This window comes from Phascolarctos cinereus, unplaced genomic scaffold (genome assembly GCF_003287225.1).
Source record: "Phascolarctos cinereus isolate Bilbo 61053 unplaced genomic scaffold, phaCin_HiC Scaffold_3;HRSCAF=262, whole genome shotgun sequence".
Taxonomy (NCBI): domain Eukaryota; kingdom Metazoa; phylum Chordata; class Mammalia; order Diprotodontia; family Phascolarctidae; genus Phascolarctos; species Phascolarctos cinereus.
This window is the reverse complement of record NW_027555736.1, coordinates 190,363,397-190,385,438: the sequence shown is the minus strand read 5'-3', so window position 1 is coordinate 190,385,438 and position 22,042 is coordinate 190,363,397. Positions and strand designations below refer to the sequence as shown.

The 22,042-nt window shown below is 39.9% G+C and overlaps 1 protein-coding gene across 2 annotated transcripts; it reads right to left on the bottom strand.

Moving 5' to 3' along the window:
• Positions 1-3,028: 3,028 nt before the first annotated feature.
• LOC110223734 (normal mucosa of esophagus-specific gene 1 protein-like) lies at positions 3,029-21,919 on the bottom strand. Of its 2 annotated transcripts, none has more exons than XM_021009405.2 (5): positions 21,843-21,919; positions 12,042-12,101; positions 11,826-11,911; positions 10,137-10,197; positions 3,029-3,310 (listed from the first exon to the last, which is right to left on the bottom strand). In XM_021009405.2, the coding sequence occupies exons 2-5, from the start codon at positions 12,075-12,077 to the stop codon at positions 3,242-3,244; spliced, it is 252 nt and encodes an 83-aa protein (XP_020865064.1). In that variant the 5' UTR covers positions 12,078-12,101; positions 21,843-21,919; the 3' UTR covers positions 3,029-3,241. The 2 variants fall into 2 exon arrangements, with proteins under 2 accessions (XP_020865064.1, XP_020865067.1); XM_021009408.2 differs by lacking the exon at positions 21,843-21,919 and adding an exon at positions 21,673-21,836.
• Between the last annotated feature and the right edge of the window lie 123 nt (positions 21,920-22,042).

The following is a 22,042-nucleotide window of genomic DNA, read 5'->3' as shown; positions in this document are numbered from 1 at the left end:
TGCTCATAAATTGGGAAATTGATGAACAAGTTATCATATATAAATGTGATGGAATATAAATGTGCTAAACTCTTATCAGTCTAATTGACGACGTCTAGAGGTTTGGGGGTTGGGACCTCCACGATTGCTCAATGTGGACCCTGCCTGAATGAATTCAGCCAGAGGAAAGGTTTATTAGAGATAAACCATACAGGCCAGACTCTTAAGGAATCTGAACATTAGTAACGCCTGTAGGGATGAGGGCATGAGAAAGTCTCATGCGTGACAGAGTCTCAGCGTTAGAATGGGGGCCAGGGTGGATCTTACATACACTAAAGCAACTTTGGGTGGCCAGAGGAGGGGACTGGGAAAAGAGTCTAGGTGAGAATTCTGATTGGAAGGTCTGTGAGATTGAATAGACAATAGGAATAGGTAATGAAGGGAACTGGAAGGAAGAAGTTTGAAAGGCATCTGCATAAGATCAAAAGGTGGGGCTAGGGCTTTCAAAGGGAGATAAAGGGAGTCTATAAGGAGCCTAAAAGTTTAAAGGTTTTCTGGGGCCTGTAGACAAATGGGAACCAAATTCTTTTTGGTGGAAGGGGCAAATGTCTCGGCTTCTGAAACTGAATGATGGGCCCATACCCCATCATAATGACCAATGATTTCCAGACAACTAATGAAAAAACATGCTATCTAACTTCTAACAAAGAGGTAGGCATCTTTTTGGACTTGGCCAGTATGGAAAGTTGTTTTAATTGTAATCCCATTAGATTGTAAACTCCTAGAGGGCAGAGACTATCTTTTGCCTCTTTTTGTATCCTCAGTGCTTAGGGAGAGCCTGGTACTTAGGAGGTCTTAATAAATCTTGATTGATGGATTGGTTTTACTTGTTTGTAATGTCTGCTGTTCTCACTTGGAGGGGAGAGCTTGGAGTGAGAGGGTGCCCAGAGTCACAAAGTTAGAGGGCCTGAAGCTGGATGTGAAGGAATTAGGCCTTCTGGATTCTGGGCTCAGCGCTGCCCACTGTACCTCCTAGCTGTGGCTGGATTTGATGGCCCTTAGAGACTCCTTAGAACTCTAACTCGGATCCTATGATTAATCAATAATCCCTAACTCTCTCCTGATGGAGACCAATGCCCAGGCCAGCCGTGAGGGTTAGACCCTAGTCTGGGACAGCAATAGTAGTCTCTTCTAGCCCTTCAATATCTTCAGGCCTTGTAGTCTCTGTGCCCCTCTGGCTTCCAGCTTTGAGAGAGAATATAGACAATGCCAACCTCTTCAGGTTGCTGAAGAGAAAGTAAGACTCTAGGAAAGCACCAGTGTGAGAAGAGTTGGTATTCTCCATCATGTCCTCCTCAGCTTGCTTTGGGGCATTTCTCCTTGGGTGAGATCTGGGATTCTCTCGGTGGAGCTGAGTTACCTCTCCCTTAATGTGAGAGCTCCTTCACTCTTTATTGCCTGTTATTTTTCTATGTATACTTTCTCTGATTTCTGTTTTCCCACAACTTGGATAAATGGGGTTTCTTTGCTCTTTGCTATGTGTATGTTCATTATGGAACTAGTATTTGGTGAGAAGAGATTCAAGCTTTGGATATAAAGCTTAGGGTTCTCCTTCACGCATTAAGAAAATTAGAGGCCAAAGTCACAGTGTTAACAATACCCTGATCTAGTTTGGAAGCTAGCTATTTGAAAAGTTTCTAAAGTTTTAAACTCTTCTCCACTCCTTCTGGGGCCAAAGGGCTCTCTTTTAGGCTATGAAGGTTGGAAAGACAGGACCAGTTAACTGAATATAAGGGAAGGGTGAGGAATTGAGAATGATACCTCTCTGGGGGCTTTGGTGACCAGGAAGGATGATGGTGGTGCCTTCAACAGAGATAAGTAAGAAAAGAGGGGAGTACTTGGGGAAACAAGACAATGAGTTCAGGTTTTGGATATGCTGAGCTTATGATATCTATAAGAAATTTAGTTCAAGACGTCTAATAGGCAATGGAGGATGTGACAATGGAGGTCAGCAGAGAGTTTGAGGCTGGACAAATAGGTATAGGGATGATAGCTGAATCCATGGGAGCTGATGATCTCACAAAGTGAAATAGTATTATATAGAAGGAGAAAAGTAGAGGACCTAGGTCAGAGCCTTGGGGGACACCCATAGCTAATAATGACTGTGGCAGCCTGATAGTATTTAAAAACTGTTCTCATGAAGAAGGATGCTCACTTTTGACCAAACTGAGGCCTAGAAAGGTTAAGCGACTTGCCCCAAGTCCTATAAGAACTCTAATATCTCTCCAGGTCTTAAGATTCTGAAGGCCAACACTTCTTCTATACTGTCTTCATTCATTTAGTTTATTTCTACCACATATCTGAATGGAGAAGATTCTCATTAATGAGGTCATCCACTTAAGAGCAAACTTTGAAAATGGGCATGGGGCAAGTAGTTGGAAGTGATTATACATTTTTGATGGCTATGCCAAGTAGAAACTGAGAAAACCTCTTCCATTAGGGGCCTGGTGATAGATTTTGTCTGCCTTCCAAAGATCAGTCTATATTCTGTGAAGCTCATCACCAAAAGTTTGACCAACAGTGATGAATTTTTTTTTTGGCTTCCACTATTCATTAAAATCATCTACAAAGGGGCTGTGATGTGCATTAGGAAAGTAGGAAATATGCACACTGATGAAATAAAAGATCTCTAAAGTATGGAATTAACAAGAATTATACGTGATAAATAATTTTTACCTGCTGGCTTTCAACTATGCAGAAGATGTAAGTGGAAAATACTTAAATTTTACTAAGTTCACTTCAAATGTGAAAATTCATATTATAAAGCTGCATGTATATCATTAGATATTTTTCTAATGATTGATCAGTTCAATGATGAAATAAATATTTAATCTTTGAAAAACACTAAACATACAAATCATTATACATATGCCCCCCAATTCAATTTAATGAAAGAATATACAAGTACAAATACATGCAATAATTCTTTCTCATAAATACTCTAATGAACTGATGTTGTATATTATATAAAATTCAACTTTACACAAGACACCAAACACGGGAATTTTATTTTTGGACTAACATGGATTTTGTTAAGCTTGCCACTTTTAGGGCAAAATGGAATTTGTCATTCAGAGCCCCAAAATGGAGGGAGATCCTAAAAATGTAGCAGAAGCACTTCTTCACACTGGTTTCAGTAGTCTAGTTTGTGCAGAGATGTTGCCACTAGATTTATAGAATGAACTTTGCAAGGAGAGTCTTATCACTTGGTCAACTTTTTGACCTTCTGTAGTTCTTCAACAGGCTTCCACTTCTGGTTAATTGTGAAAAGCTAAAAAAATAAAAAGCCATATATAGCATTATTTCAGAAAGAAACTCTAAAATAAGAAACTAATTTTTTCAATCAAAACATGTATTAAGTGCTTACTTTAGGCCAGGCATTTTACTAAGCAATGCACAGAGAAGTATATTATATTCAAAAAAGAAATCTAGTATTTGTAATGATCTAGAGCTTGTAAAAAGAAATTGCCCATAACAAACTATGATGGTAAGAAGAAAGTAGAACAATTAAAAAGTGCCTCTTGTGATACAGAAGAACAGAGAAGGCTGAAGTTCACTGCTTGGGACAATAACAGTAATGTTAAGAGTTGACAGCAATTGGAACACAAAGCTTCTTGCTTCTCTGCTTCATTAAGGAGAATCATCTTGAAACTGGAAAAGGTTAAACAAAAATGGTTTAGAGGCAGAGTTCAACACAAGTTGAAATGGGAAATGCTTTAAAATGGGTTAAAATATTTGGTCAAGAAAGAGGTTCTTAACATTTTTTTGCGTTACGAACCCCTTTGGCTGTCTGGTGATGCCTATGGATCCCTTCTCAGACTAATGTTTTTAAATGTGTAAAATAAAATACATTGGATTACCAAGGAAACCAGGTATACTGCAATACAGTTTTCTATATCTCTGTATCTGTCTGTGGCTCTCCCTACATATGTGTATACATACACACACACAAACATACCTATAAAGATAAGCTTACACTCCCTAGGTAAAGAATCCTTGGCCTTGACAGATTATATATCAGGATACTTCAAACAACTTGGAATCATGAAAGCATCATTAGTATTCCCTCAGAAATCACAGAAAAAGGAGTGCTACCAAAAGTAAAGACATGGGCAAACATTCCAATCTGCATAAAAGGAGAAGGGGAAAGAGATAAATTAAGGAAGGTACAAATTGATACACCTAATATTGGGCAGCTAGGTGATACGGGTGAATAGAGAATGGGCCTGGAGTCAGGAAGACTTGAATTCAAATCCAGCCTTAGACACATACTAGCTGTGTGACCCTCAGCAAGTCACTTAACCCTGTTTACCTCTGTTTCCTCATCTGTAAAATGAGTTAGAGAAGGAAATGGCAAACCACTCCAGTATCTTTGCCACAAAAATCCCAAACTGGGTCACGAAAAGTCAGACAGAACTGAAACAACTGAACAATAACAAATATCATTTTCTTGCAACATTCTACAAGAAATATTAAATACCTGGTTGGTGTGCATTTATAACAGAAGACAGTAGAAGCCACCATGGGTTCATTCAGAACTGTCATGACAAATATTTCCTTTTCTGAAACGGTTACTAAATCCCAGGAATATTTTAGACTTCATCAAGACATTTTGATCTAGTATCTCACTGTATCCTTAGAGACAAAAGAGAAATGTTGGGGAAGATGGTGGCAGAATTTGGTAGCTTGATAGCTGACTGAGTGACCATAACCAATTTTAGTAATGGATTAAATATAAAACTGAGGAGTTTTCAAGTGTTCTGCCCAAAAAGTTCTGCAAGTTTTTACCAAGGGCTAGCTAGGATTAGAAGATAAAAGTCATTCTAATCCAATCAGAATAACAAAGCAGGGCGAGATAACTCATTTGATATGACAGAATCAGAATATACAAGATGACCTGAACAAGATGAAACTTATTAGGAACATGTGTAAAATCTGTAAAATCTTTGCAGTCTATCACTGCAAAGCTCCAATGATGGAAGAGACCACTTAAGACAATTCATTTGAAAAAGAGCTGAGTTTTAATTTAGAAATATAAGGAATCAATGTAATGTCACTGCCAAAAAAGCAAATGCTCCAAAGGAGGTATAGTGTTGAGAAACTATCGTGTTGTGAATGGAATCATAAATTAGTGCAATCTTTCTGGGCCACAACCTGACAATTTGCAATGAGACAAAAGATATTATAATGAAAGTGGAAGGATTTTGTTAAATGTTAAAAAACCTTATAAAAATTATTTTAGAAACTATTTTGAAATTAAATGATTGTAAATGCATTATAAAAGTCACCTTCCCTTAGAGCCACCCATTACAGGCACCTAGCAACTTAACAGGAAAAATTCACCACATACATATGACATATGAGATAAGATAGAATATGATTAAAGGCAAAGGAGAGATGGAGACCAAAAAAAAAGCAAGCCAGGAAAATTTGAAGAGGGAGAGATCATTGTCTGCTGGAAGAATCAGGGAAGGGCTTTATGGAGGCAACTCAGGCATTAAAGAGTATTTCTTTTTTTTTTCTTTTTTTCTTTTCAGGCAATTGGGATTAAGTGACTTGCCCAGGGTCACACAGCTAGTAAGTGTCAAGTGTTTGGTCTGAGGCCAGATTTGGACTCAGGTCCTCCTGACTTCAGGGCCCATGCTCTATCCACTGTGCCACCTAGCTGCCCCCAAGAGTATTTCTTTATGAGAATTTAAGGGGTTCCAAGGATGGAGATGGTCTTTGCAATGTATAGAAGCAACAATATACAGAAGCAGAGGAATGTAAGATGAGAATAGAGAATAGCCAGTACATTTTCTAGTTTGACTAGAAGATTGAATGCAGGAGAACAGTAAAAAAATAACACCAGAAAGATAGTTCGCAAGTAGATTGTGGATACCTGAAATGTCAGACTAATGAGCTTATAATCGCTAGGAAATAGGAAGACACTGCTGATGTTGTTAGAAGACAAAGGTGGTTAGGAGGACAGAACACATTTTAACTATCTTTGATAAAAATATGAGAAGGGAACAGGCAGGTTCTTATATGTTAACATAAATAGCCACAAAAATAAATAAAGGGTACAGTTCAGAGAACGTACTATGTTGCTGAGTCTATTCATCCTTAAAAAGGATTTGACTTGGTAGGACAAAATATAGTCTTATTCTCTCCTTAAACAAGCTGTATCTTACACACATTTTTAAAAATCACAAAAGATTCCATGGCAAATGTAGACTTTGTTCTATGATCCAAGTATCAATGTCAAGCAGGTAATAAAAGAGGCTGACATATAATCACCTCCAAGTCTCTGACTCTAGAGACTCCTCAAGGAGATCCATAAGCACTCAATAAAGGACCAAGAACCTATTCTGGAGGGGGAAAGTTCCTATTATCCAGATAATGACACTGATTGAACCCACAAAAATGAGTCTCCCTGAATTCAGGCCCAGCACTTTATCCAATGCACCACCTATTTGCCTTGGCTTAATATTTATCAAGAGAACTTGAAAGTATTCAGTATATTGGTTGGATGTTCTGGAGGATTTAATAACAGTGAGAGGTAGGGGGTGAGAATCTCAAAGGATAAAAAGGTATACATGAGCTGCAATCTATATTAGCAAGAAGAGTACACACTTTCTTTTTCTTCTTTTTTAATTAATTTATTTTTTGTTATCAACAATCATTTCCATAAGCTTTTGAGTTTTAAATTTTCTGTCTTTTCCCACCTCCCTCCACAAGACAGTGTGCAATCTGATGTAGGTTCTACATATACATTCCTATTAGACATATTTTCATATTAATCATGTTGTAAGGAAGAATTAGAACCAATAGGAGGAACTACAAGAAAGAGGAAACAAAACAAAACAGAAGAAAAAATAGCAAATAGTATGCTTTGATCTGTATTCAAGCTCCATAGTTCCTTCTTTGAATGTGGATAGCATTTTCCATCATGAGACCTTTGGAGGTGTCTCAGATCCCTGCATTGCTGAGAAGGGCTAAGTCTATCAAAGTTAGTCATCACACAATGTGGCTGTTACTGTGTACAATGTTCTCCTAGTTCTTCTCCCCTTCACTCAGCATCAATCCATACAAGTCTTTCCAGGTTTTTCTGAAATCTGCCTGCTCATCATTTCTTTTGGCACAATAGTATTCCATTGCATTCATATACCACAACTTGTTCAGCCATTCTCTAATTGATGGGCATCCCCTCAATTTCCAATTCTTTGCTACCACAAAAAGAGCTGCTATAAATATTTTTGTACATGTAGGTCTTTCTCCCATTTTTATAATCTCTTTGGGAGACAGACCTAGAAGTGGTATTGCTGGGTCAAAGGATATGCACATTTTTGTAGCCCTTTGGGCATAGTTCCAAACTGCTCTCCAGAATGGCTGGATCAGTTTACAACTCCACCAATAGTATATTAGTGTTCCAATTTTCCCACATCATCTCTTTCCTGTTTTGTCATGTTAGCCAATCTGATAGGTGGGATATAGTACCTCAGAGTTGTTTTGATTTGCATTTCTCTAATCAATAGTGATTTAGAGCATTTTTTTCATATGACTATAGATGGCTTTAATTTCTTCATTTGAAAACTGCCTGTTCATATCCTTTGACCATTTATCAATTGGGGAATGACTTGTATTCCTGTAAATTTGACTCAGTTCTCTATATATTTTAGAAATGAGGTCTTTATCATAGACACTGGTTATAAAAGTTCTTTCCCAGTTTTCTGTTTCCCTCCTAATCTTGCTTGCATTGGCTTTGTGCAAAAACTCTTCAATTTGATGTAATCAAAATTATCCATTTTGCATTTCATAATGTTCTCAAATCTCTTATTTGGTCATAAATTCTTCTGTTCTCCATAAATCTGACAGGTAAACTATTCCTTGCTCTCCCAGTTTGCTTACAGTATCAGCCTTTATATCTAAATCGTGAACCCATTATGACTTTATTTTGGTATATGGTGTAAGATTTTGGTCTATGCCTAGATTCTACCATACTCTTTTCCAGTTTTCCCAGCAGTTTTTGTCAAATAGTGAGCTCTTATCCCACAACCTGGGGTCTTTGGGTTTATCAAATAGTAGATTACTATAGTCATTGACTACTGTGTCTTACATACCTAACCTATCCTACTGATCCACCAGGAATACACGCTTTAGATAACAAGCATTTTACTTGATCTACAGTCTGTATCAATGAAAGGAATACTCATGATAGTGAGATCATGGTTTCATTCAAGTATTTGTTGATAACTGTTATTAAGTTTACAATAAAAAGTGACGCTGGGGAAAATATTAAATATTTCTGATAGTGTTTTGACATCCAAGATATAAAGGCAACTAACAGAAATGTTTAAGACCAAAAGCCATGTTCCAATAGATAAATGGTCAAAGGATATGGATGAACAGTTCTCAAAAGAAAAATGGCAATCTATAAGCAATCATGTTAAAGAAAGAATGCTCCAAATTACCAATATGGGAAATATAAATCAAAACAAAACTTTATAATGAATTGTTCACCTCACACCCAGCAAACTGGTAAAGATGACAAAAGATGGCACCAGTTAATGTTGGATATGTTGTAGGAAGATGAACACACTAAAGCAGCGTTGGTGGAGCTTTAAATAGCTCCAACCATGCTGGAAAGCAATTTGTAAGTATGGAAATAAAACAACTAAAATGTCTATACATTTAGACTCAGAAATTCTACTGTTAGGCATATACCCCCTCAAGTAAAACAATGATAACAAAGGTCCCATAGGCACCACAATATTTACACCAGGCTTTTTTGTATTAGCAAAATTACTGTTCAGTTGTTTCAGTCATGTCCAACTCTTCATAATTCCATTTGGCATTTTCTTGCCAAAGATGCTGGAGTAGTTTGCCATTTTCTTCTACAGCTCATTTTATAGATGAGAGAACTGATGCAATTGGAGTTAAATCACATGCTCTGGGTCACACAGCCAGTATCTGAGGCTGCATTTGAACTCAGGTCTTCCTGACTTCCTGAATCTAGGCCCTGCATTCTATGCACTACACTACCTAGTTGCCCTATTGAGTAGAGAATGTTGTTAATACTGCTGAGCTGTAAGAAATGACTAATATGACGAATATAGAGGAACATGGGAGGAATTATATGGAAAATTGTGTTCACTTATTGATTCCACATTTGAAGGATCATAGTTGGAGAGGAGAAACATGCCCTGAACAAGGATATTAGGCGAGGCAGCTAGGTTGCATAGTGGATAGAGCACCAGCTCTGGAGCCAGGAGGACCTGAGTTCAAATTCAGCCTCAGACACTTGATACTTGTGACCCTGAGAAAATCACTTAACCCCATTGCCTAGCCAAAAAATATATATGTATTAGAAGATCAGAATAGTTAGAAGTCTGAAAATCCCTATCATGAAGGAAACTTGGTTCTTCCAATAGCTCAATATTTAATCTCAAGAATAGGGTATTTAAAGGAGAAAAAAGAAGACTTGGATGGAAGAGCATATCTCAAAACTCTGAAGAGATGTCACTAGAAGAGGGATTAGACAGTTCCTGTGCCACTAACTTTATAGTAGGGTAGTCAGGAACATGGGCACACAGATTTTGGTTTCATGTAAAAAAAGAACTTTCTAATTATTACTTTACTTGACAACAAAATAGACTATCTTGCTGTGAAGTAGTGAGTTACTCATCACAAGTATTCAAGGACAGGATGGATAATGACCTGTCCAAGAAGCTTTAGAGAAGACTTCTAAATTAGGTTAATATGTGGACTAAATGACACCTAAAGTCTCTTCAGACTCTACAGATGTCATTTATCTTCACATTGATATTTACGTTTTCCTGTGTTGTAGGTACAGCTATTTTGCATTATTCATTATCTGGAACAAGGCAGTTATAAATAAGCATGGTTTTCCCATATGCTTATTTTGATATTCAACAAAGTATTTTTTAAATTTCAGATGACCAAATTCTGCCAATGGTGTCTTCTAGACTTTCAATTTCCATTATTGCTATATATTGGTTTAATATTGTTACATACATTTATTAACTGCATTTGCTTAGAAGAATGCCTATAGTTTGGAATTAAATAAATTATTTGATAGGATATTTTATTAGTACCTTTTGTGACTTATTAGGATTTACATTTTCCCATGGTTCTGGATTTTTCATCTTGTTCATGCTAAAAAAATTATGAAATTAATTAAATAACATTGTGACAATCAAGCATTTATTAACTGCCTACTATATGCCAGGCATTAACTAAACACTGGGGATATAAAAGAAGGCAAAAGACAGTCCTTGCCCACAAGGAGTTTACACTCTAATGACATCTTAACCTCAAGATTTTAATTTCAAAATTAACACACTGGGTAAAGGCACAGGGAACATCCATCAGACAACTGTCTATAATGTACAACTCTAGTTGCACAGATCTGACTTCAGGTCAAGAACTGTCAGTAACTTGAAACAACCATGGGTATTAGGTTTACAAATTTTGATTCAACTAAGCTTTTATTAAACTTTTTGTGTGCACAGCTACTCAGCTAAGAACCCTAGACATCCCTATCCCATTCAGGAATTATTCTGTTGTACTGCTCAGCCTGGGTTAAATAACTCAGCTTACACCTGAAGTAAACATAGTTTGCCCTTTCTCCAATTAGCTGTGCAGCCTGAGAAGACTTGGTGATTAAAACCAAGCACTAACCAACCTGGAGAACACAAGGAAAGAGAAAGGTGAGCTGAGAGAAAGTCTAAGGGTGGGGAAGCTTCAGCCTCAAGGCCACATGTAGACTTCTAGGTCCTAGAATGCGGCCTTTTGACTGAGTCCAAGTTTTACAGAACAACTCCTTTTATTAAGGGGATTTGTTTTGTGAAGTTTGGATTCCGTCAAAGGGCCACACTTGACGACCTAGAGGGCCATGTGTAGCCTCAAGGACACAGGTTCCCCACTCCTGATACTATAGCCTCTTTGGTGGGTAGTTAGGTGGCACTGTAGATAGAGCACCGGGTGAAGAGTCACGAAGACCTGAGTTCAAATCTGACCTTAGATATACTAGCAAGTCACTTCATCCTGTTTGCTTCAGTTTTCTCATCTGAAAAATGGGCTGGAGAAGGAAACGGCAAACCACTCCAGTATCTTTGCCAAGAAAACCCCAAACAATGTCACAAATAGTCTAGACATGACTGAAAAAGGGTGTTTTTTCACAGCCTCCTCCTCTCCATGTCCCAAAGGGGGCATATAGCAGCACCAAATCCTGAACTGAGAATAAATTTCCATTAGCAGCTAACTATTTGATATTGCATTGCAAAGAAAGATGTTTATAACAGCTTAAAAAATAAAATGGGAAAACAATATCTTTCCATTGAAATTATAATTTTATTATATAATTCTAATAACTGCATTTTAGGAAAATCTTTGTTAAGTTTAGAAAATGAAAAGTGAAATCCAAAATTGTACCCCATTTGAGGAGTCATGGAATATACGATATTTATAAAAAATTAAACTAATGAATTTCTCCATGTCATTTTTTTTATCCTTCTGAATTTAAAGGCTTTTTCCAATTATGAATCTGTTCAAAAATGGCTATCCTCACACTAGAAGGAATGAATGAAGAAATGGATCAAGTATTTATTAAGTGATTACTATGTACAAAAAACTGTGGGTGCAAATAGAAATGTAAGGCAATTCTAACTTTCAAGAAGTTCACATTCTAAATGGGGGAGACAACACATATGAGAAAACTGGGCAACTTTTCACAATCCAGAAGTCAACCCAATGCCAATAATAAATATACCAGTTTTACTTACATCACATCACTTTTGGAAAGGGAATATAGCCCCATATAGGTTGCTCCAGCTCCAGCAAAACTCACAAATGTGATCAAAGGAATAAGCTAATGGACAAAAAGTTGAAAGGAAATATCTTCAGATGACACTTTAAAATGTTAAATGATCAGAACAACAAGATGCTCTTACTTTAAATATCGACTTACTGTATTAATGTAAAAAGATGATAATACTTACTTCTTTCTTTTTCATCATGAGTTTAAAGATGTTCATGATTTCAACTTTTGGGGCAGTAGCCTAGAATTAAGAAGCCTGGTTATTGTGGTTTTCCCCGATTTGGCAGAGAGATGTGATTGGTGATTGGAGGGCAGAGGGCAGAGACTTGCATTTTATTCAATTAGGGACCTGCATCCAATTTTACTAAAATGCAAGTCTCCACCCTCCAATAACCTCTCTCCCCGACACCCAGTGTGCCCCTGCACACTCTCCTGTTTGTCATGTGACCTGCAGCAACCAACCACCCTCAGTCTGTCTCTAGTCTAACCTATCTGCAGCGGAAGAAGTTTAGCCTATTTTAATTTTGGCCCCTACCTACTGCCAAGTTGTGCAGGTCTGCCCTAACCCTTCAGTTCTTCTACTTACTCATTTCCAGTGACCTATTCTTCCATCCCAAATATGGGCATATTTTTGATCTTGCCATCACCCACAAATGTACTGCTTCTGTGTTCAAGAACCTCCAAATCCCCTTATCCAACCATCAACTATTGGTTTTTCACCTCTCCTTCTGCCTTCCTTTACCAAACCATACTATTTGTCCACACTATAATCCCCAATACCTCGACCCCACAATTCTCTCCCAAGTCATCTCCCTCTGTACTAGCTGCTCTCTTCTTTTTCCCCATCTTGACTCCTTGGTGAACCATTTCAACTCTGCACTGTCCTCTCTTGAATCCCTAGCCATCTTGTCATTTCATCCATTGCACCCTGCTAAGTTTTAGCCTTGAATCACACCCACCGTTTGCCACCTTCACTCTTAGGCAGGTGCTACTGAACAAAGGTTGAAAAAAATCACACCAGCATTCTGATTGGGTCCACTACAATTTTATGTTACATAACCTCAACTGGGCCCACATTGCTGCTAGGCAACCTACTCTCTCCCCCTTATCAATTCACTACCCCACTCTCCACTAAGCTTCTTCCAAACCTTTTCATCCCTCCTCAAATCTCCCATGGATTCACCTCCCTCCACACTCCTAGCTGAGAATCTTGTCTCATATTTTACAGAAAAAAATGAGGCCATTCTCCATGAGCTCCCTCTTCTCCCCTTTCCTCATCTCCTATGACTCAGATGCCTGCTCCCACTATCTCCTCCTTTACCCCTGTGTCACATAATGAGGTGGCTTTACTCCTTACTAAGGCTAACCCCTCTCTAGCTGTTCAAGAGATCCTATTCCACCCTGTCTCCACCAATAGATGACCCCCTCTCTCATCACTTATTTTCAATCTCTCTCTAGCTACTGGCTCCTTCCCTACTGCCTATAATCATGCCTGTGTCCCCCATCCTGAAAAAACTCTTGCTGGATACTTATATCTCTGGTACCCTTTGTGACTAAACTCCTTGAAAAGACCATCTAAAATAGGTGCCTTCCACTTCTCTTCACCCTTTACAATCAATCTGACCTTATCATGCCATTGAAACTGTATCCTCCAGAGTTACTAATGATCTCTTAGCTGTCAAAAACGATGGCTTTTTCTCAATTCTTATTCTCCTTGACTTCTCTGTAGCCTTTGACACTGTTAATTACCCTTTTCTCCCAGAGACTCTCTTCTCTCTGGGTTTTTGGGACACCACTCTTTCTTAGGTTTCCTCCTATCTACCTGACTGTTCCTTCTCCATTTCCTTTGCTGAGTCCCTCAGGGTTCTGCTCTGGGCCTTCTTCTCTTCTCCCTCTATACTACTTCATATGGAGGTCTCATCAACTTCCACTGATTCTCAAATCTACCTCTTCTGCCCCAATCTCTCTGCTGACCTCTAATTTTACATCTCCAGCTGCCTTTCAGACATCTCAAACTGAATGTTCAGCAGACATTTTAAGTTTATCCAAGACCAAATTAATCTTTCCCCCTAAACCTTTTTCCTCTCCTGCCTATCTGTACTCCTATAAAGAGCAACACCATCCTCTCAGGCTCAAAACCTAGGAATCATCCTGGATTCCTCAATATCGCTCACCCCCATACCCAAGATATTGCCAAGTCCTGCTGATTTTGCCTTTGCAACATCTCTTGAATATGCCCCCTTCTCTCCTCTGATAATGCCACAACTCTAGTCCATATACTCATCATCTCACACCTGGACTACTGCAATAAACCTATTTAAGGGTCTACCTGCCTCAAGTCTCCCCATTCCAGTTCATCCTCATTCAGCCATCAAAGTAATTTTCCTAACCCACAGGTCTGACCATGTTACTACCTCCTACTCAATACTCCAGTGGCTCCCTATCATCTACAGGATCAAATACAAAATCCTCTGTTTGGCATTCAAAGCCTTTCATAACTTAGCTCCCTCTTACATTTCCAGTCTTCTTTTACCTCACACCCCTCTCCCCAAGTCCTCTTCGATACAATGACATTGTCTTCCAGGCCGTCCAACAAATAAGACTGGAATCTGTCCCTCTTCATCTCTACCTACTGCCTTCCCTGGCTTCTTTTAAGTCCCAACCACAATTCCATCTTTTCCACTCCCTCTTAATGGATTGTCTTTAATTATTAATTAATATGCCTTCTCTCTGTTGATTATTTCCTATAAATTCTACGCATAGCTTATTTGTACATAATTGTCTCCTCCTTATTGTCTCCTGCATTAGATTGTAAGCTCCTGGAGGGTAGTCACTGTCTTTTGCTTCTTTTTGTATCCCCAGCCTTTAGCACCATGCCTGGCACGTAGTAGATGTTTAATAAATGTTTATGAATTAAATGGCTACTTAAAGGTGCCCCAGACACTCCCTAAGACTAAATTGCCTCTACATTAAATCTTTATTGCTTTGGGATGTTTCCACACTGGCAGTTTCCTATATAGATGAAATCATAGGTCTACATCAAAAATAATTTTTAAAAAAGAACATGTCAGTATTTCCTAGTTGTGTTAAACCAAAATAAAAAAACATTTGTCTGATGGGCACCTGGCCCTAACTGGGAGAGATAACACTGAGCTCCATCAGCTGAAAATACCAAACAAAATCAAACAAAACAAAATCTTTTCTGGAGCCTCATCCTCTGGTTTTTTTGAAGGATCAAAAATCTAGAGCTGGAAGGGACCTCAGACGCCATCTAATTCAGCCACTCTTGAGGGTAAGTGATTTGTCCAAGGTCACTGAAGTAGGAAGAATCAGAAGAAGGGTGTTCTTTCCACTATATCATGCTGTCTCCTGGGCCTGCCTATTCAAAACCCAGCTACATTTTATTATTTACAGTATCCTCCAGTTTCCATCAGAGTTGAACAGTTATTGCTAGAATAGTGAGAGCTAAGTAGCCATCACAAATAAGTTATATCCTAAGAGCCACAGTGGGGCAGCTAGGTGGCGCAGTGGATAAGACACACCTAGAGTCAGGATAACCTGAGTTCAAATGTGGCTTCAGACACTAGATGTGTGACCCTGAGCAAGTCACTTAACCCAAGTCACTTAATCATGTTTGCCTCAGTTTTCTCACCTGTAAAATGAGCTAGAGAAAGAAACTGCAAACCACTTCAGTATCTTTGCCAAGAAAATCCCAAATGGAATCATGAAGAATTGGACCCTACTGAAAACCTGAATGATAACAAAGAGTAGCAGGGCAAAACCCAATTTTTCATGCAGTTTGCTTACTTCAGTACTTAAAAGATCTGTAATTGTCTTCAGTGTAGATATACCTACAAACTATATCCCTCTATAACTCAGACCAAGAGGTACTAGGGATGGAAAATTCATCACCCTGCAGCTGATGTGAGAAAGGGGCTCTCTGGCCTTAGCTAAGCTGGTCCTCAAACCACCTCCAGTTCATCATTGGCCTATGTTTGTAATACAGTTTAGGTAGGGCAATGGGAGGGAATAAGCATTTACAGGATGTAGCAGGCTCTATGCTAAGTGCTTTTTATTTATTTTTTTTAGGCAATTGGGGTTAAGTGACTCGCCCAGGATCACACAGCTAGTGTCAAGTGTTTTGGTCTGAGGCTGGATTTTGAACTCAGGTCCTCCTGACTTCAGGATTGGTGCTCTATCCACTGTGCCACCTAGCCGCCCCCTAAGTGCTTTTTAACAAATACTATCTCATTTGATCCTTACAACTACTCTACCAGATAGGTATTATTATTATTATTATTATTATTATTATTAATTATTATTATTATCTCCATTTTTACAGTTGAGGGAACTGAGGAAAATAGAAATTAAGTGACTTGCCCAGGGTCACACAACTAATAGGTGTCTGAGGTCAGATTTGAACTCAGGTCTTCTTGACTCAGGCCTACTGCTCTATGCATTGTGCCACCAACTTGGGGAAGGAAAATAAAGATGGATTCCAAAGCAGCCCAAAGAAAAAAACATTTTTTTTTCAATCTGAAGGTTGAAATGGATATCATAAAACACTCAGAGCCCCTTGAGAATAAGGGAACCCAGATTTTTTACCATATTATTTCACACTGAGACTAAGCTCAATACATCTAAAGCAGAGTTTCCCCTGCTGGGATCCACGACCTTGTTTTTTAAAAATATTTTGATGACTCTATTTCAATGGCACCCTTTGTAAATCTATTCATGCTTTTAATAATAAAAGCTGGTTGTTTGTTGTCCTTTGTTCTCAAAGACAACCCAAATGACATCACCATGTGAGGGTCAAGGTACAGCATCTCCAACTGGGACTGATCAGACCAATATGAACTGGGAAGGCTCTACCACAGGTCAGGTGCAAATAGTCCATATGAATGTTGATGTTTCTAAAAGATGTTTCTAAAATTGCACATCTCACATTTCTTTTGAGCTACTGCAGTTCTGCTTTGCTCATACAGCACAGAGTCTGCTTTGACGTAGGCATGTCATGCTGGACGGTCTTGTGCCAGTATCTCCTGTGCCTCACAATCAATTCCAAAGTTCTTGAGAGAGACCTTGAGAGCATCCTCGTATTTCTCTTTCTGACCTCAGTGTGAGCATTTGCCTTGTGTGAGTTCTTCAAAAAAGTCTTTTAGGAAAATGTACTTTTGGCATGCGAACAACATGGCCAGCCCACTGGAGTTGCACTCTCTGAAACAGAGTTTGAATGCTTGGCAGTTCAGGTCTAGAAAAGACCTCAGTGTCCAGAACGTTATCTTGCCAGGTGATCTTTAGAATCTTCCTAATTCAAACAGAATTCAACTGGAATTCAGTTGGAACAATTCAAATGCAGTCATTCAGCTTCCTAGCATGGCACTGGCAGACTGTCCAGGTTTCACAGGCATACAACAATGAGGTTAGCACAAGAGTTCTGTAAATCTTCAGTTTGGTAGGCAGTCTAATATCTCTTCTCTCCCACACTTTTCTTTGGAGCCTCTCAAACACTGAGCTAGCTCTAGTAATTCGTGCATCAACCTCATCATCTATGTGTATATCCCTGGAAAGTATACTGTCAAGGTAAGTGAACTTCTCTACAGCATTCAAAATTTCTCCATTTGCTATAACTGATGGTTCCACATATTGATGGTGTGGTATTGGCTGAGGGAGAATCTCTGTTTTCTTGGTGTTGATTGTTAGGCCAAAAATAGCACAAGCATACTTCATTACATCTCAGCCTGAGGTTGCATTGAGCGCAAGTCATCTGCAAATAAAAAATCAAATACAACTCTCCCTCCACTTTAGTCTTGGCTTTTTAGCCTTCACCATCAGTGCAGTAGCTGATCTTGAGCTGTTTTCATCTTCATTGAAGGCATCTAACAACATTGTTGAAAACATTATGCTAAAAAAGCATGGGAGCAAGCACACAGCCCTGCTTCACTCCACTGGTGACTTGGTGACTAGGAAAGCTCAAGAGCATTGCCCATTATCCAGAACCCAGGTGAGCATGCTGTCACGAAACTGATGTGCAATACTGATGAACTTCTCCAGGTAACCAAATTTTGCCATAATTTTCCACTAGCGCTCACAACTGACAGCATCAAAGGCTTTGGTCAGATTGACAAGCACACACAGTTCTCTGTTCTGCTCTTGGAATTTCTCTTGGAGTTTGCTCCTGGAGCAAACACCATATCAATTGTTCCTTTGCCTTTCTGAAGCCACCCTGGCTCTCAAGTACAGACCATCTTCCAGGTGAAGGAACAGCCTATTAAGGAGGACTCTGGCAAGAATCTTGCCAGCAATGACTAAGAGAGAGAGGACTCCTCCCAACTCCACTTTGATTATCACAAGATAACCTAGTTCCTTTTTTTTTTTTTTACAGAGATGGGCAGTGGAGGAATCCTTGAACTCCTGGAGGACAACCTCCTCTTGCCATATTACCCAGAAAATTTCATTCAGCTTTTGTACGAACACTGTAAACCTCCACCCCCCGCCACCCTGTAAATCTCAGCTGGAATAGAATCAGCACCAGGAGCTTTCCACATAAGAGTAGCCTACTGGTATTCAAAAGCTCTTCTTCAATTGGAAGTTCAGCTAGAGTGGGATTGACTTCAACCTGAGGTATATGGTCAAAGGCTTCAGCATTGATTGATGAAGGTCTGCAGAGAGTGCTATGAAAGTAGTCAGCCCATCTCTCCAGGATCATGTTTTATCACTAATCAATGTGGCTCTATCAGCACTGAGTAGTTGAGATACACCATAGGTCCTTAACCTATAAATGTCTTTCAGGGCATCATAAAAGAGCTTTGGAATGTTACTGTCAGTGTAAAACTGAATTTAATCTGCCTTCTTACTGAGCAAGAATCCTACATCTCTCTAAGCTTCACTTGTACTTTACTTAAATGCTGCCTTCTTAGAGATGGACGAACCATCCTGCTGGTAAACCCTGTAGAGTTCTCGTTTTTCATTTAATAGCTTCCAAATTTCCTCACCATTTTTGTCAAACCAGTCTTGATGTCTGTGAGTATTCTAGTCCAGATGAGTAAATACAGTGCTGTACACCAAATCTCTGAAACTTGCCCACTCATTTTTCTGTTCCACTGTTGCCCACAGTGTATTTATTGATTCAGCTTTCACTCCAAGTTAGCAACAAACTCTTCATGCTTGGAAAGCACTATTATCTATTGACATTAAGTCTTCTGGTAGTTGTCTTGCCTTGGGGTCACTGCTTTTGTTGAATTCAAATGTTTAACTTGGAGAGGATAAGTCTGTGATCAGTCCAGCACTCTGTACTACATGTCACCTTTGTCACTCTCACATTCTGTCTGTCTCTTCTCCTTACAATGACATAGTCTATTAAATGGCTATGTTTGCTGAGAGGGTGCATCCACAAAGTTTTATTGCATTTAGGTAGACACAAAAAGACAGTGTTAGTAATGAAAAGGTCATGAGACACAAACAAGTCATAAGTGACTATTGCTGTTGCTGTTTCCAATTCCATTCCTCTTCGGGACGTCCTACCTTGTCTATTAGCCTGCGCCTCCTCTGGCATTAAAGTCACCCAGAATTACAAACTCGTCTTCATTTGAAACATTGACAGTGGGGGCCTCCAGGTCTTCATAATTTTTTTTTAACATCAGTAGGGTTCTTCATGATAGGAGCATATGTACTGACGATGGTGGAATGCTGTTTTCATTGTCATAAGTCTGGCATTCATTTCTTTTGGGAGGCACAAGCTCGCTGACTGGATTAATTTTGATTGCAAAACCTATACCAGCTTCACAGTGCTCCTCATCACTTTGGCCACTTCAGAAAAACACGTATCCAGGTCCAACTCCTGTTTCCAACCAAACTCTTACTACCGGGAGGTAGTGAAAGTCTTATCCCCATTTGACAAACATTTGATAAACTAAATCTGAGAGAGAGTAAGTTATTTGTCCAGGGTCACTTTACTAAGTATTTGAGGCAGGATTCGAACTCAGACCTTCCTGACTCCAAGACCAACACTCTCACCCACTGTGCCATCAAGCTTTTCTAACACAAACTTAAACCAACTTTTCCAAAGAAAGTGCCACTGCCCAAAATAAATTTCATAGTGATGCCAAATGATACCACAGTGATACCAACACTTTGGCCAGGAAAGCTACTTAAATATGGGTAGGATCATCAAACATTTTAAGGGTTGCAAATACCACTACAATTTAGTAGATTAGAAGGGCCTAGGGAGTTGCTTGAGGCACAGACTGAAAGTGTCTTGCTAGGGCTGTTAAAGGAAAGATACAGTGAGAAGTCAGAGAATCTAGATCTGGAAGGTATTTAGGGAGATGTCTGGTCCTCTTTGGGAACAAAGGATGAACAACAATAACAAGGACAATTCCAAACCCCTCATCTTGCAGGTGAGGAAGCTAAGAAATGAAAGGATTTGCCTAAGGTTACACCAGGAGTCAACAAGGTGCCAGCCTGGAGTCGAGACAACCTAAGTTCAAATCCGGCCTCAGACACTTCCTAGCTGTGTGATTCTGGGCAAGTCATGTAACCCTGTGTGCCTCAGTTTGCTCATCTGTAAAATAAGCTGGAAAAGGAAATGCTAAACCATTACAGTATCTTTGCCAAGAAAGCTCCAAATGGGGTCACAAAGAGCCAGATATGACTGAAAAACAACTGAACACAAGATGACCTATATAGTCCTTCCAGGTCTAAAACCTACAGTCTATCAAGTATTTCAAGGTTTGCTATTCCTTATCAAACAGAATCCCAAGGCCTGAAAACACCCCATATTAGGGCCTGCTTATTCAGAGGAAACATTTAGAAAATTCTAGAGCTAAATAAAGCACCTAAGAAAAATGTTTATAAATATGCCTGTTTTTCATTTCCTGCCCAGCTACACTTCTTCGGATGTCTCCATCACACATCCAGGAACCTCATCATCCTAAAAGATGACATCAGACTTGTTACTCCCAAGGCATCATTACCCTCCTCCCCTCTGCATGGACGGCAGCAAGAAGGGTTCTTTCCCCGTCCTCCATGTAATGTCCAGGACAGCCATTTCTTCAGGTCCTACACAGCTGTGCTCCTTTGGGTTTCTCCCTCCTGCCTCACTGCCCCACCCCTGGGTATTTCCCACCTCTCCCTCTTCTGCTTCCTTCTGTGCATCCTCTTCTCCCATTATTGGACTGCAAGCTCCTTGAGGGCAGGGGCTGCTTCTCATATTTGAATCCCTTCCTTGCTTCTCCCCCTCCCCCCGACTGCTTAGCCCAGTGCCTGGCTTAATACGTTTAGTGACTGACTGACAAGGCATATCCCCACTCCTGTCGCTTACGTAGAGAAGGCAGGTACAAAGCAGCCATTTGTCACCTGAACGCTGCTGGGCTAGCCTGCTTTGGAGAGGCTTATAGATGACATTCCAAGATTTCATTTTGGCCACAGCCATTCACAAAGTTGACCAAGGCAGAGAACTGTCATAATGTAGTGGTTAGAGAGCTAGCCTTGGACTCAGGAAGCGCTGAGTTCAAGTCCTGCCCTCTGACGAGTACTACTGTGTGACCCTGAGCAAGTCACTTAACCCTCTCAGTCCCCCCCCCCCCCCCGTCTCTCCACCATTATTTGTTACTGAGGAGTTGCTAGTCCATGCTGTGCAGGGAGTTTCATACTGGGAGCTCCCCATACTGACCAAATTAAAGATTCAGACTAAGGTATAAGGAGGAGGAGGGTTCTGCCTCACTGGAGTTCCTGTGTCAACTAGATCAGATAGTTTGAAGTAGATTAGTTAAAAAAAAAATGAAGGGATGAACGAGCATCCTTCTACATACAAAGCCCTCCCCTCCAAAACACAGAGGTTCCAAGATGGCTATCCAGAAGGCCGGGCCTCCATCCTACCCAGGCGAGGAGGAGAGAAAAGCTTCCGGTCACAACGCACAAGGAGAGCCAGCGGCTGCTTCTGGGTCCAGTTCCCAGCAGCTCAGCGCCCCTCGCCACGTACCTCAGGGCCTCGACGGCAGCTGGGCAGCTCCAGGCCCACCTCAGAGAGGTCCCGCCTCCCGGAGGCTCTGACTGGCTGGGGCCAAGCAGGAAGCAGCCTCCTGAGAGAGCGCCAGGGCTGTCAGTCAAGTGATGGGGATTTACCCATGAGCCCTTGGGAGAGCTTTCCTTCACCCTTTGCCTTCTCCAACTGTCAGGCGC

Coding starts and splice junctions, on each gene's coding strand:
- LOC110223734 (XM_021009405.2), bottom strand. CDS start 12,077: ATGAACATCTTTAAACTCATGATGAAAAAGAAAGAA. Junction 11,912..12,041: donor TCATGATGAAAAAGAAAGAA/GTAAGTATTATC, acceptor TTTGTCCATTAG/CTTATTCCTTTGATCACATT. Junction 10,198..11,825: donor CTTTCCAAAAGTGATGTGAT/GTAAGTAAAACT, acceptor TAATTTTTTTAG/CATGAACAAGATGAAAAATC.